At 47.5% G+C, this 14562-nt stretch overlaps 1 protein-coding gene across 21 annotated transcripts in view; it reads right to left on the bottom strand.

Moving 5' to 3' along the window:
• Positions 1–13413, bottom strand: part of DNM1 (dynamin 1) — a 132691-nt gene extending 119278 nt beyond the window's left edge. For 7 of the 21 annotated variants that reach the window (XR_013834842.1, XR_013834843.1, XR_013834844.1 and 4 more), the window contains exon 1: positions 12844–13409. Coding sequence is in view for 17 of the 21 variants with exons in the window: in XM_079962029.1 (XP_079818155.1) it covers positions 12844–13004 (161 nt within the window). In the remaining 4 variants the exon portion in view is untranslated. Of the gene's footprint in view, positions 1–12843 lie in introns of all 21 variants that reach the window. The other 14 variants (XM_079962040.1, XM_079962036.1, XM_079962038.1 and 11 more) reach the window with 6 other exon arrangements.
• Between the last annotated feature and the right edge of the window lie 1149 nt (positions 13414–14562).

The raw sequence follows: 14562 nt of genomic DNA, 5'->3' as shown, positions 1-14562 counted from the left end.
TAAGTCCCTGATAGTATCATGAGCTCAAATCAGCATGAAAGCTCTCCTGAAAGGACCCTTTGAAAACAAACAGTAAAAGGACATTTCTGATCCAGGACTCTTCCTTCCCATCTCCTTCCATTCCACTCAAATTAGGAGTGCCTCCACCCACATGCACTCCTAAAGCCGCTGAGAAGCTCAACCCTTCTCTTTTAACATTCCTCCCCCACCCATTCGGTCCTTCTCCACCAGCCTGAGAGGCGGGCTTCAGTGTTCCTGGGATGAGGAGTGCCAGCTGTCCTCCTTCCTCAGGTTCATCCCACGCTACCAGTTAGTGGCCTTTGTCACCATAATCTGGTGTTGCAAGCACCACACTGCGTCCTTAGCAAACTGGCACATGCACCCAGGAAGACACACACACACACACAAACAAACAAACACAAACACACCAGCTCCCTGGACATCTGCTATTATAAATATAGGCTTTGCATGGTTGAGTAATCCATTAACAGACCAGTAAGTGATACCAGGAGAATAATTAGGAGTGACTAGCGCTGGGGATCCACTCTACTCTAAAGAAGAAAAGGAGCTTCTGTGAAATATCTCACGCAGATTTTAGAGTGGGTTGAAGTTCTGTCTCCCTATTTTTACACTGATTTATTTTTCTGCTTCTTCTTCTTCGCCAAACCTTTATTGGGCATTACAAGTATAGGCCATCATAAAACATTCATATATAATTTTTTTAAAAAAATATGTATAAATAAACAGCCCTGTAAAGATTTGTTTTAGCCTGCTATTCAGTTCTAACGCATGAAATGAGTTTTGGCAATTTGTTTTATGAATTTTACGGACGTTTCAGTAAGCCACTTTGAATTTATTCTAAAAAGAGGTGCAGTACACTATATTAACAAGTTACACTAGGGGAAGCATTGCACCCTGCTTCATCTGCTTGCCAACCCACCCACAAAAGACTTTACTTGCTGAATTGTATGCTCAATCAAATCATTCCGGTTTTTCCTTCTGCGGCTCCATTTTGCACCCACTTTCATCTTCACCCCCATGCCCCTGTCTCCTTCTACTCCCGCCTCCCTTTGTGCAACCCCCTTGAATGCAAATCACCCCCAACACAACCTCCTGCATCTTCCTCCCACACACTGGAACTCTAAAGCAGCCTTTTCACCTTCCACCCACTTATAAAGCCACCATCATCTCCAATACTGGGGCCGCTTTCATATCCCTGCTTTCTTCTTCACCCCCATTGCCATGCCTCCTACTCCTTTTTGGGGAACCCCCTTTGCACTTCACCATTTTCACCCTCACCCCCTTTCTCCTACCTATTTTCAACTCCTCCTCGCACTAAAACCACCCCTTTCCCACGCCTCCCCCCCCCTTATTCTGCATCCCTTCTACTTCTGCAAATATATGCTATTATATATTTAAGATGAATAGGCTCATAAGAGCAAGCCTGTCTTCAGAGAGAGTTCAGTGATGGATGCTGCACATATATGAGTGTGTGCTGGTTAATAAAAATACCTGCTATATGTTACTACAGTGAATCTGGAACTTCATGTAGAAGACAGTGCATGGTACCAGGAGAGAAATAATATATATAAGGCAGCTGAGGAATGGAAGACAAAGAGGTTTGAGCAAAGCAGGGGCGGAAATGCACTGAGAAGAAAAAAAAGCAGCAATTTTAAATAATATCAGATGTTTGACTAAAGAAGGAATGGGAAAAGACTACGAGGAAAAAAGTGGTAGTTTTGCGTGCTCAGATGCAGAAACCTCCCCCCTAAATAAATTCACACTTGACTCAAATTTTGTTTTTTGTTTTTGGCAGACTTTAAGCCACAACTTTAAGCAACAGGACTGATTTGAGTGAAGTAAGCTGGATGGGAACAAAGGAAAGAGAGTTGAGAAAGGCTTTGCTGTGTTAGCTTTTTGGTGTTTGCTTCTGTGTTGTACTCATTGCCACTATTTCTCCTTTTTGATATTTAAAAGAAATCAAAAAGGAGAATTAGTAGCAATGGGTACAATACAGAAGCCTACACTGAACAACAACCCGTTAGCATTCCGCCCTTCCCAAGCGTCTTGGACCTCTCCCATTGTTTTAAATCCCCACTTTTCCATGCTCAGTTTTCCCTCCCTTCTTGCTCCTACGCCATAGCCGTTGCTGTTGTGCAACTTGACTTCCCTTTCGCTTCCCTAACCAGCCCTGACTTCATGGAAATCCAGGGATGTGATGAGGCATTCCAAATCCTCCAGGGGGGGCTACATGGTGACAGACTAGTGCAAATATAGTGTAGAGAGATTTCACATACACACAACCCTTTGCATTACATTGCACTTGTGGGCTGGCAACAAAACTCTCAGAGATGGTTTATACAGTGGTGCCCCGCAAGACGAACGCCTCGCAAGACGAAAAACCTGCTAGACGAAAGGGTTTTCCGTTTTTTGAGGCGCTTCGCAAGACGAATTCCCCTATGGGCTTGCTTCGCAAGACGAAAACGTCTTGCGAGTCTTGCGATTTTTTTCGCTTTTTTCTCCCTTTTTCTAAGCCGCTAAGCCGCTTAGCCACTAAGCCGCTAATAGCGCTAATCCGCTAAGCCGCTAATAGGGTTGCTTCGCAAGACGAAAAAACCGCTAGACGAAGAGAATCGCGGAACGGATTCTTTTCGTCTTGCGAGGCACCACTGTATATTCAGCATGAAGCTTTACTTGGACTGTACTTGGACTGTGGAAGAGCAGGTATCTGAATGCTTTCCAAGGCAATGGAGTGGGAAATAGAAAGGAAAATTTGATTGGTTTATGATGATGATGATACTGCCATCAATGTGCATGGCAGTCCTAGTACAATGTACAGTCCTAGTGGACTTGCAATCAAAACAACAAAGGACATCCTATTTAGGAAGCTTGCAGGCTTACAAGATAAGACACAACACAACAGGAAAACAGAACCGTGATGGAAGTGGTTGGGAAGCAAATTCTTAAAAGTTACATAGCAGTCCTTATAATGACCAGCTTGAATGGAAGCAGTTCAAGGGCACGATGCACAGTTTGATGGAGCTGGGCTTTCAGCAGAGCTGATGGAATAAGTCCTGATGGAATGAGTCCTGCTGATTCCCATCGCTCCCACTGAGGTAGCCTGCTGGAATGACTGCTCCCAGCTGACAGTTGTGGGAGAGGAGGCTCCTGATAAATCTAGCCTGTCAGCAGAGCTGAATTAGGGGTCTGAATTCCCTGTAGGGTAGTTTTCTATACGCAAGCAGTTTTGCTTGTTTATGCACAAGAGAGAAGACAGACACTATGCTTGATGAAGCCCAGGTACAGCTCTTTCCACTAGATTTTTTTCTGAATGGATAAGTTTTCCTTCAGTGGTCAGGTGTGTGGCTATAAATCTATACCTACTTTCCTCAGAGCAGGAAACAACAGTCTTGGGAAAATTCTGGACAGTCGGTTTATTGCACATTCATCCTGACAGTTTGCGGGGAAAGTAGATGACACGGGGGCAAGCAAGCTTCCAGGTTGGACACATGCTGCTTAACATCTACATGAAACTGCTGAGTGGGGTCATCCAGAGTTTTGGAGGACGTTGTCAGCAATACGCTGAGGACACACAGCTTTACTTCTCCTCTACATCTGCTGGTGAGGCAGTGGATGTGCTGGACCATTGTCTTGCCTCGGTAATGGACTGGCTGAGAGCCAACAAACTGAAACTCAATCCAGATAATACTGAGGCACTGTTGGTGGGTGGTTCCCTAGACTGGCTGGGTGGGAGGTGGCCTGCTCTTGATGGGATTACACTCCCTCTGAAGGAGCAGGTATGTAGCTTGGGGGTACTCCTGGGTCCTCTGCTGTTGCTTAAAGCTCAGGTGGCCTCAGAAGCCCAGAGTGCCTTCCATCAACTTTGGCTGGTGGCCCAGCTACACCCTATCTGGACAGGGACAGCCTAACTATTGTTGTCTATGCTCTGGTAACCTCAAGGTTGGGTTACTGCAATGCGTTATACATATGGCTGCCTCTGAAGATGGTTTGGAAACTTCAGCTAGTACAGAATTCAGTGGCCAAGTGCTCACCTGGGCCAATTCAAAGTGCTGGTTTTTACCTATACAGCCTTAAACAGCTCAGGACCACAATACCTCCAGCACTGCCTCTCCCCATTTGAACCTTTCTAGACCCTGATATAATCTCATGAGGTCCAGGAGGTAGCAACGCAAGAATGGGCCTTCTCTGCAGTGGCTCCCCATCTGTGGAATGCTCTCCCCAGGTAGGCCCACCTAGAGCCTTCTTTACAGATATTTAGGCACCAGATGAAAACGTTTCTCTTCAACCAAGCATTTGGCTGGTTAACACTCTATGGTCTTTTAATTGTGTTGTAGAAACATAGGTTATTGGTTTCTGTTTGTTATTTTTACTATGTATTTTGTGTTTTTAATATTCTAATTTTATGTAGTGAACCTAATCAATAAACGAATAAATGAAGCAGACCAAGGGGAGCTTGTGAGGAGATACAGGATCTTCTCCCTCAACCAATTATGATTCAGCAGTTAAAAGGCTAGGTGACCCTCGGTTGCTACGGACCTGCTGTGTCACCTTAGGCAAGTCACACCACCTCTCGGCCTCTGACAGGAGCTGTCAGCAGGAACACCGCAGACAGCCGACTATTGGTGGACACAAACTCAGTCTTTGATGCACTGTGAGGCAGATGTGTGGGTACTTTTCAACTTGAGGGCCACTGTCACATCTAGGCAACCTTCCAAGAGCCATACACCAGTGATGAACTGAATGGCAAATGTAAATGTTATGTTTGTACAGTAGAGTTATTTACACGCACCCATCTCTAACCTCCACCCAGGCAGGGAAAAGGCATGTACAGAGCTTAAGACATGGCAAAAATGTTTGGGCCACATTCACACCATACGTTTAGAATGCTAAGATGCCACTGTAGACACTCATGGGAGGTGTAGCTTGTTAAGGATGCTAAAAATTCTTAAGTGACACCTGTCCCCCTACCATAGCTACAATTTCCCCGAGTGGTTTAACAATCCCTCTTCACCGGGAATTCTGGGAATTGGGAATAGGGACCTCCTGAGAAATCTCAGCACCCTGAACAAACTACAGCTCCCAGAATTCTTTGGGGGGAACAATGCCTGTTTAAAGTGGTGCTATTAGAACTCTAAATGTATGGTGTGAATGTGGCCAGACAGAGAGCCTTGGAGGCTAGCAGTAAGGTGAGGGTGGCTACTTACACATCACCAATAGAGAGGAAAAGCAGGGGTGTGGGACAGCAGCAGCTGCTGGCCACTCCTTCTGAGCCCCCGAGCCATTCCCCCTTATTGGAGGTCAGAGGGGTATGTTGCTCTCCCATTGCCAGAGTGGGACGCAGTGAGAGCCAAGTACCTGTCCAGTTTGCTCTTCTAAATGGAATAGGGACGTGGGTGGCGCTGTGGTCTAAACCACTGAGCCTCTTGGGCTTGCCGACTGGAAGGTCGTGGTTCGAATTCCTGTGACGGGGTGAGCTCCTGCTGCTCTGTCCCTGCTCCTGCCAACCTAGCAGTTCGGAAGCACACCAGTGCAAGCAGATAAACAGGTACTGCTGTGGTAAACGGCGTTTCCGTGCAATGCTCTGGTTTCTGTCATGGTCCTCCGTGCACCAGAAGCTATTTAGTCATGCTGGCCACATGACCCGGAAAGATGTCTGTGGACAAACGCCGGCTTTCTCAGCCTGAAAGTGAGATGAGTGCCACAACCCCATAGTCGCCTTTGACTGGACTTAACTGTCCAGGGGTCCTTTACCTTTTACCTTACCTCTAAATATAATGGAGAAACAGACAGGCACACACCATCTTGTCCTCTGCATCAGGCAGCACAGTGTCTTGGCCTTGTCCTGTTTATGTAGTCTTGCCCTAGGGTAGGGTGGGGCATCTGTTGCTGGGTTCTAGCTCCCATTGTCCATGACCGCTGGCCATGCTGGCTGGGACTGAGGGGAGTCCAACAATATTCTGGGGGGTCGCAGGTTCACTGCCTTTGCCTTGAGCCACCTGACATAAGATGCTTGGTGCAGAGGTTAGAGTGTTGGCCATTAAGTTCACTGTTCTGTTCTACAGAAGCCCACCTCTGTTCTACATGAGAAAGGAAGCTGAATTTCCCAAGGAAAGAATTTCAAAGGCACCCTTAGCATGGTGAATTAAAACTCGTCGATCAGTTCTATCTATTTAGGTTTGATTCAAGATAAATGACCTGTCCAAGTCCTAGCATTACAGTACTAGGACGACTGGGTTTTCAGCAATTCCTGCTGGCCACTGTGCTTCTATTAAGCTTTAGATAGAATTGCCACTGGCTGTACGCTTTCAGTTTCTTTGCCATTTTGGCACCACTGTTTACCTCCCTCCACCCTGGTGTTGTCAGACTCCACACCCACCCCAGCATCCCTGACCAGACTGGACAGACTACCTTGGCAGGTGCTGGACTCTCCAATTCTGTTTGTTTGTTTGTTTGTTTGTTTGTTTGTTTGTTTGTTTAAAGACTCCTGCAGCCAAGCGGGTGCCAAAGTCTTGCTCTGCTTCCCTTTGGACCACATCAGTGAGGCTAAGACGAGACCGTCTTATCGTCTGGACAGCCCAGGACCTCCATACACACTGAGGGGAGGTCACCTCAGTGCTATTAGCACAGCAAGGATAACACAGGAGGCAGCAGTTATGAGTCTCTGCAGTCACAGAAAGTGCTGTGATTCTCCAGTAGTTTGACTTGACCCCCCAGAGGCACACTCCATTCTCTCTCAAGACAGACGGATGCCAAAAACAAAGTTCGTTTGGGGTTGGCACCCAAAATGGCTCAGTACTAATTTCAAGGCATGAGTTCTGTTGCCTCATGTTTTACCAAACCCGCCCCCCAATAAAAATGAAAACCACAGGCTACTTGAAGGAAAAGCTTACTTACTTATTGCATTTATTGCCACCTTTTTCCTCCACGGAGCGCAATACACAGTTCTCCCCCTCCCCATTTTATCCTCACAATAACGCTTCGAGTTAGGTTAGGCCTAGAGGCAATAACTGGACCGAGGTCACCCAGAGGGCTCCTTGACGGAGTGGGGACCTGTACCCTTGTCTCCCAGGTACCACCACTCTATATTTGAGCAGAAATGTTTAAAGATGTAAAAGTGTTCGTGGTGGGGTAGGAACCTTGGCTCTGAGCATGTTCTGGGTGGATGCTAAATGCATGCTCAGTGTTAAAAGGGATTGAGACCCATGCACATCCTAATCAAGGAATTTAGTGAAACGCCTTTGGTGCCTGAGGCAAAACGTGCCACCAACACTCCCCCCCCCCCAGAAAAAGATCCAGACCCACCCCCTGGTGGGGTGGAAGCAGCATGCTACTCTAGGCAGGTTGCCTTACTGGTGCACCAGCCATGCTAGGGCAGCAAGCTAGCTTAGGGGCTGCAGGGCAGAACATGACACACATTTCTAGCCAATTTCCACCCTTCAGAATTTACTACCTGGGACAGCAGCCTCACTCTGCCTTGTGGTGGGGCTGGCCCTGCCCAGAAACTTCATGGGACAGATCTATACTCATGGTTTTTAATGTTAAGGAAGGGTTTAGGAATGGTTTCGATAATGTAGATGGACACATGACATCCTACTTTTAAGTTCATAATGCATTATTACATTGTCTTTTTTATTGGTTAATTTTTAATCGCTTTATGCTGCTATATCAGTGAAACACTGCCCATATGTCCCTATACAGTGGTACCTCAGGTTAAGAATTTATTTCATTCTGGAGGTCCATTCTTAACCTGAAACTATTCTTAACCTGAGGCACCACTTTAGCTAATGGGGCCTCCCGCTGCCGCTGCACCGCCGGAGCACGATTTCTGTTCTCATCCTGAAGCAAAGTTCTTAACCTGAGGTAATATTTCTGGGTTAGCGGAGTCTGTAACCTGAAGCATATGTAACCTGAAGCATCTGTAACCCGAGGTACCACTGTATAGTGTTTTACCTTTTTTTACTGCATTAAAACTGTGAACCCCCTCCAATGGTATTCAAGGGGCAGATAACAAAGGACAGGGAGGGGGGAGGGAGGATTAAAATTTGACACCAGAGGGCGGAACAGAGCAACCATCAAGCAGCAGCAGGGAGTGAAACAGCATTTTGGAAAATGGTGTCGCCGCGTATTGCTTACATTTGACAGACAAAACCAATGGAGAAAAATGTTTTAATTAGCAAGTGTGCCCTGGGTCTTTTTAGAACGCCATATCTGATATCGTTCTAATAGGGGGATATAATGTTAAACGGGTCAGTGTAGATCCAGCCATGGTCTTGGAAGAATCAGTCCCATTGTGGTTCCAGCTTAAAGCTCCTTGGTCTGCTTAACACCCTCATTTTGGGTCACTGGCTGTAGCCTGTAGTCTACAGCTTTCTGCTTGCTCCAGGCACCTTCCACCATCAGTGGTGCAGTTAGGGACTTGTGCAGTGTGATATAGTGGTAGCAGCACTAGCTGTAGACCTGGGAGACCAGGTTCCTAATCCCCACTCAGCCATGTAGTTCACTTGGCCAGAAACTCTCTCTCAGCCCAACCTACCCTGCCGGGTGGTTGTGAGGAAAAATGGCAGTTGGATAATCGTGTGTCCACCTTGCGGGAGAATATGAGGCATTACCAGAAGTGGAGAGAAGGGTATGGCTGGGCTGACGTCCTTCATCAACTATGAACAATTGATCGCTGCACACTTAGAACTGTATTGCAAAATTTAGATTAGATTTATATGTGAGAGATATTATATAATTTGAGATCATCTCTATAATGGCTTTGTGGTTACAGGTTGTACAGTGGTACCTCGGGTTAAGAACTTAATTCGTTCCGGAGGTTTGTTCTTAACCTGAAACTGTTCTTAACCTGAGGTACCACTTTAGCTAATGGGGCCTCCCGCTGCCACCACGCTGCCAGCGTGTGATTTCTGTTCTCATCCTGAAGCAAAGTTCTTAACCCGAGGTACTATTTCTGGGTTAGCGGAGTCTGTAACCTGAAGTGTCTGTAACCTGAAGCGTCTGTAACCCGAGGTACCACTGTGTTTTGTATTTCATTTGTAGACCTTGCGACTGGTGTTTCTGTTTACTGTCACTGCTATCCTCATGCAAGAAAACAATATACATAAATACATAAAATGTGTGCACTTTGTGCTCCTTGGAGGAAAGATGGGTTATGAATGGTTGTTGTTGTTGTTTTAAGGGACTTAAACCTCTTGGGATAAAATGTGGCTGTGTTGGGGGACCATTCCTGCTCATTCAGATGAAGGCCCCAGACTTTTGCCTTCAAGCCTTAACAGAACCACTTTCCATTCCTTAAAAAATGGTCCCTGCTCTGCCAGGTCTGCAAATGGCGGACTAGAGGCCTTCATGAAAGAATTCTAAGATTTGCTTAAAGAACAACAATTTTTAAATCTGGAGGTTTCAGTGCATAGAGTCAATGTGTGTGTAAAGTACATATTGAAGTTAGCCTGATTGTTATGATTTCAGACTCGGAAGAGACTCAGTTATTCCCCTGCTACTCATCAGGTTAGCAGAAGGCCTGTGCATCCTTCTGACCCTGTTTGAAGCCAATCTACACTATGTTGTTTTGTACCTCCTTTTATTCAGGGTGTGTGTGTGTGTGTGTGTGTGTGTAACTGCAGCCCCAGATCGTTCAGAAGCCAGTATTCAAAAGACACACTTATTCAGCAGGATTATAGAATGGTTCTGTAGGGGGGATTTTAAGCTATCAGACACAGCCAAAGGGGTGTGTTATCAAAACCCAGCTGCCTGCTGCCATCTTCACAATTTGCTGCTGTAATGTAAAACAACCTACATAGCATTTCAAATGCAGTTACAATAGGCTAAACGCACCACACTCCCCAACCCAGTCTTCTAAGCCACTTAGCCCTCTGACGGCATTTGGTATCAGGAGATGGCATCTTAGCCCCTTTCCCCCCAATAATTTATCTGGAAGGATTTAACTTTTCCTCTGCCCTCGCACTCAACAGCTCTGCTTGAACCCTTCAAGATCTAAAGAAACTGCAGCACTGTGAATCTGCTGCCATGGAGACAACTGGAGGAAATCTAGTGAGGTCACATCCCCCTAGGCTCTCTTGGAGAAAAGACCCATCAGAAGAGGACAAAATGCAGAAATCCATTCATTCACCTGCCCTCCATCCACCAGGCACTCAAGTAAACAACAGAAATATGAATGCATTGCTCATCTCATGGCCAAAGGATATTTCCAGTCTGTCACTATTTTGGAGGTGGGATTCAAGCTCGTACCAGCAAATCCAGGTTGCATGATTCGCCAAAACCCGTTTCCCTAAAAGATTATGGACTTTTTGCAATAAGGACATTTTTTTTAATCAGCCCACATTACAGCTGATGAATAAAAGGTCTAGCCAACTCCCCCACCCCACCACAGCTGCAGGCCCCCATTTTTTTCAGCTGATTTGATGACAACAATAAGTGTCTTTGCAAGGTGGGGATTGACTGACTCCACCTACAATCAACCTGGTCATGCAAACAAAAACCTCAGGACATTCCAAATGTGCACCCAGTGAAGGCTTTTCAATCCTATAATAAACAGCCCCCTTGGATGTCTGTTGTTTTAGGTTTTTGCTGTGGAAGCAGCAGTAGAGACATACAGCTTTGCAGCTTGGGCTGTCTCTTAACAGTGCTGATCCTAAATGAAATTCAACAGCTCTCAGGTCGTTTTGGTTAAGAATGGAGCTGGAAGCAGCCATTTGAGATGCAAAGGTATCAGTGCTATTTTAAAAAGACACTCACACAAATTTTCATTGTGGACATGAAGAGAGGGAAGGGTGACACAAATATATTGTATAGAAAAATTAAATATGGCTTGTTTCGAGAAGCCCCTCTTCTCTTAGTGGGAATCACAAGGTACCAATCTCTTAGCCTTAGTGAAGTCTTCCCAATTGAAAGGCATTAAAATAAGCATCAAAACGCTACCAGCCAGCTCATAAGTGTCCTGCAGGAACAGCCTGTGTGAGCCACCTTCCCTGATTGCCTGCTATTTGCAGAGGTTTCTGGAGGTTGGCTTGAAGGTCACATGAAAGGAAACCCTCACCAGTATTTTAATACAAAAAGGGAGCACCCAAAATGCTGATTTTCCTTATCAAGGAGCAAACATTTCATCTTCCCTTCTGGATCCTCAACATGGCATCACCCAGGATACGCAGAGAAGAGTATACCTAAGAGATGCTAGCTGGCCTAGTCAATAACCACCTCCCATCTTTTATCTGTTGGGTAACTAATTCCCTGTGAAACCAGGCAAATATATGCAAGCAAAAGGTGTGCTGCATTCGATTACCCCCCCCCAGTCCTTCCTGGAATTTCACCTGGTGCAGGATTGTGTCCAAGGCGAGGCTTATAAACAGAGGAGGCAAATACCTCCTAGGGGAAAGGCACTGTCTTTAGCACATCTTGGCAGTGAATGTGTGGTGCATCACTAATACATTTCTTGACAAGGAGCGCATTTCATATGTGACCAGCAGAACTGTTACGCTTGGCTCTTCCCTATAAGCAGCCTCAGAAATTGTAATGTGGAAAAACACACATTGATGCATAAATTGCATCATTTTGCAAGAGAGGGAGGGAGGGAGAGAATGCTGAATCCAAAGACAGAAAATCAAAAAAATATGGCTAAGCTCCCTACCATGATATTTCTTTACCATCTTGAGATTACATAACATAAGAGAGGCTTTTGTCCGGGCTTTGAAAATCTCCAGAAGACTGGAGATGGCAAACGCTCTCCTTGAAGCAACCTCCTCTTCCTTCCTATCTGCCCACCCCCTCCCCTCACCGCAGCCCTGCAATTGCCCTCTGGCAACATAATGGAAAAAAAAGGGGGGGAGGAAGAAACAGAGGAAGAGACGGACTCTCCCCCCAGCCTCGCTCTGCCCCAGGAGCAATTCCGCCTTCCTACATAGAGCTTCCCCCCGCCTCTCTAAATAAATAAATGATTTAGGATTAAAAGCGCCAAATCTCCCCATGCGCGGTGATGTGGACACAGCACAGCACCAGACGTCGGATTGCTTCCTTTCGCTCTTCCTCTTACAACTCGCCCCCCCCCAGACACCAAATGGCTGCTTTTGTGCAGTAAATCACTCCTAGGAGCAGCGGAGGTGGCGGCGGGCGATGTTGCTATAACGCGCCCTTCAAATTTTGAGCACACACTGATGCTCACCTCCTCCACCCTTCCCTTCAGATGTTCACTGAAACCGATCGTGATCTCTTTCTCAGGGCAGGGATTGCATTTCATACCCACCCAAACAGAAGGAGACAGAGGTGTACATACACACACACACACACACACACACACACTCATACATCTATAGATTTCCCCCTAGCTTTAGCATATGTGAAACGCAAACGCGCCGCTCGTGGAGGCCTGCCAGTAAACAGGGACATTATCTTATCCCTTCGGGGAGGGAGAAGGATGCGGAGCCTCCCCTCATCCTGATGAAGGTGATGGCTCGTGGAATGTCACCTGCCAATCACCGGGGCTTCCTGTTTTTCTGCAACATCCCTGACGCGGAGGGCGCATCCGCAGTGCTGAGGAATGGCGGCGTGAGAGGGGGGAGAGCTTTTCCCGCTCCCCCATCGCAGGGAGCCAAAGCGGCTCCAGATCCTTCCCCTCCCCTTCCCCAGCCTCCGTTTCCCCGCTATTTCGGATTTCCACTGGGCAAGGGCGGCAGGAGGGGGACTTCCGCGCATTAAGCCGGATGTCTGCTCTGCACGAGCATCCACAGAAGCCCAGGACTAATTAAGGCGCGGGCGCGGGGGATGGTATAAAATAAAATAGATGGTTTAAATAAATACCACCAGCTCCCTTACCTTCCGACGAAATTCTCCAGGACGGAGCTCTTCCCGGCGCTCTGCCCTCCGACCACAGCGATCTGGGGCAGGTCCAGGTTGGCATTCTGGCCGATGGCAGCGAAGGCATCCTGGAGCTGGTTGACCAGCGGGATGAGGTCCTCCATTCCTCGGTTCCCCATGGCTGCTGCACGCGGCGGGGAGCGATATCACGTCTCCAGCGGCTTGCAAAGCGTCTCTCTCGGAGGGCTTTTTATTTTTTTGGAGGGTGGGTGGGTGGGTGGGGGGGCTCTCGTCTCAAAGGCTAGTCGACGGCTCGTCTGTGGCCCCCCAAGTCCTCATCGGTGCGTGTCTCCTTTTTTTTTGCGCGCGCGCAGATGGGAGTCCTGCCCACCTTCCCAGCCCTGGGACTTGGAGGTGCCCGAGGGGGCTGCTACTGCAGCGCCCTCCCTTTCCTCTCAGCAGCCCCGCACCCCGCTCCGCCTAAATCAGGCTCCTCGCCGGGTCTCTGCAGCAGCGCTGCCTACCACGAATGAAGCTCCCTTTGGCCACCTGGTCCTAAGCCGGATCGAGAACGTACTTGCTCACAGTCGCCGCCAGAGGGGGATCCGCAGCAGCCGCTCGGCTCAGAGAGCTTCATGGGAGTCGTAGTTCTTTCCCTCTGTCTCCCGTCCCCTTCCCCAATTCAAGTTCAGTTCATATACTGGGGGGGGGGGGGGGGGAGAGAGAGAAATGCGGAGGTGGTGTCCTTGCTCTTCAGCTCCCACCATCCTTGACCACTGCTGGTACTGGTGGCAGTTGGAGAGGCACATATCCCCCCATCCTTTGCTGTAAGCAAGAGACAGAATAATAGATGTCAACATTTAGCTCCTTTTATGATTATCAGGCTTCTTATAGATAGGGGTGCATATACATATAGATCAGCATGTGCAACTTTTAATGCAAATATTTGTCCTTTTGTGAGGGTGATGCCATTCCTGTTTTAGGGTGATGCGTAAGTAAAACAATGGACTCCATACTCAATGAAGGTTGGAGGGAGCAGAACGGTAGATCAATGAGCTCAAAAAGGAGCTAACTCAGCAAAGGTCGAGAGGACATGGAGAGACTTGTTCAGTCATTGGCCGTCCTCTTTCTTCTACCAGGTCCGTTGCTTCTTGCTGAATCCTTACCTGCAGTTGGGTCTTCTCTCTCCTCCCAAGTTGTCTGGCTCTCCGGGGAGCTCTGGGCTTTCTACAGGGTCATCTGCCACCTTCACTCACGAGGCCTGGAACACAGGGCTTGATTTCTGTAGGTACTCAAGGGTATGCAGTACTCGCACCTCCCCACCCCACCCCCAAATGTTAAAAGTGGGGCACAGTGAGTATAGGCACCTTTCTTTTATTTTATTTTAAAGCACTTGCGCTTGAGGTGGTCCTTGAAGGATCCACGCAAGGCATCCCTGATATGTGACTTTTCAGAAAGCCTTTGGACTATTGAGAGTTGCATGCAGGTTTTTGGTTGGGGGGGGGGAGGAGCATTCTCTGCAGAGTCCCAGAGTCTCTTCCTCTGAAGAGGTCTCCCCTGGACTGAGCTGGGAATAATCTTGGCAGTTGCACCCACAGATTCCCTCTTTCCTTTGGAAGAAATGAATCTCTGGAAGCAATGTGTACAAGAAATCACGAATCCCTTGGCAGTTCTCCGGCAACATCATCTATCCTTCTTTTGCCCCTTCCTCTCCTTTGTGTGAACCCTCCTCTCCTT

The sequence above is a fragment of the Podarcis cretensis genome (genome assembly GCF_951804945.1).
Source record: "Podarcis cretensis genome assembly, chromosome: Z".
NCBI classification, from domain to species: domain Eukaryota; kingdom Metazoa; phylum Chordata; class Lepidosauria; order Squamata; family Lacertidae; genus Podarcis; species Podarcis cretensis.
Note: the sequence above shows the minus strand (reverse complement) of the source record. Positions and strands in the feature narration are given on the sequence as shown.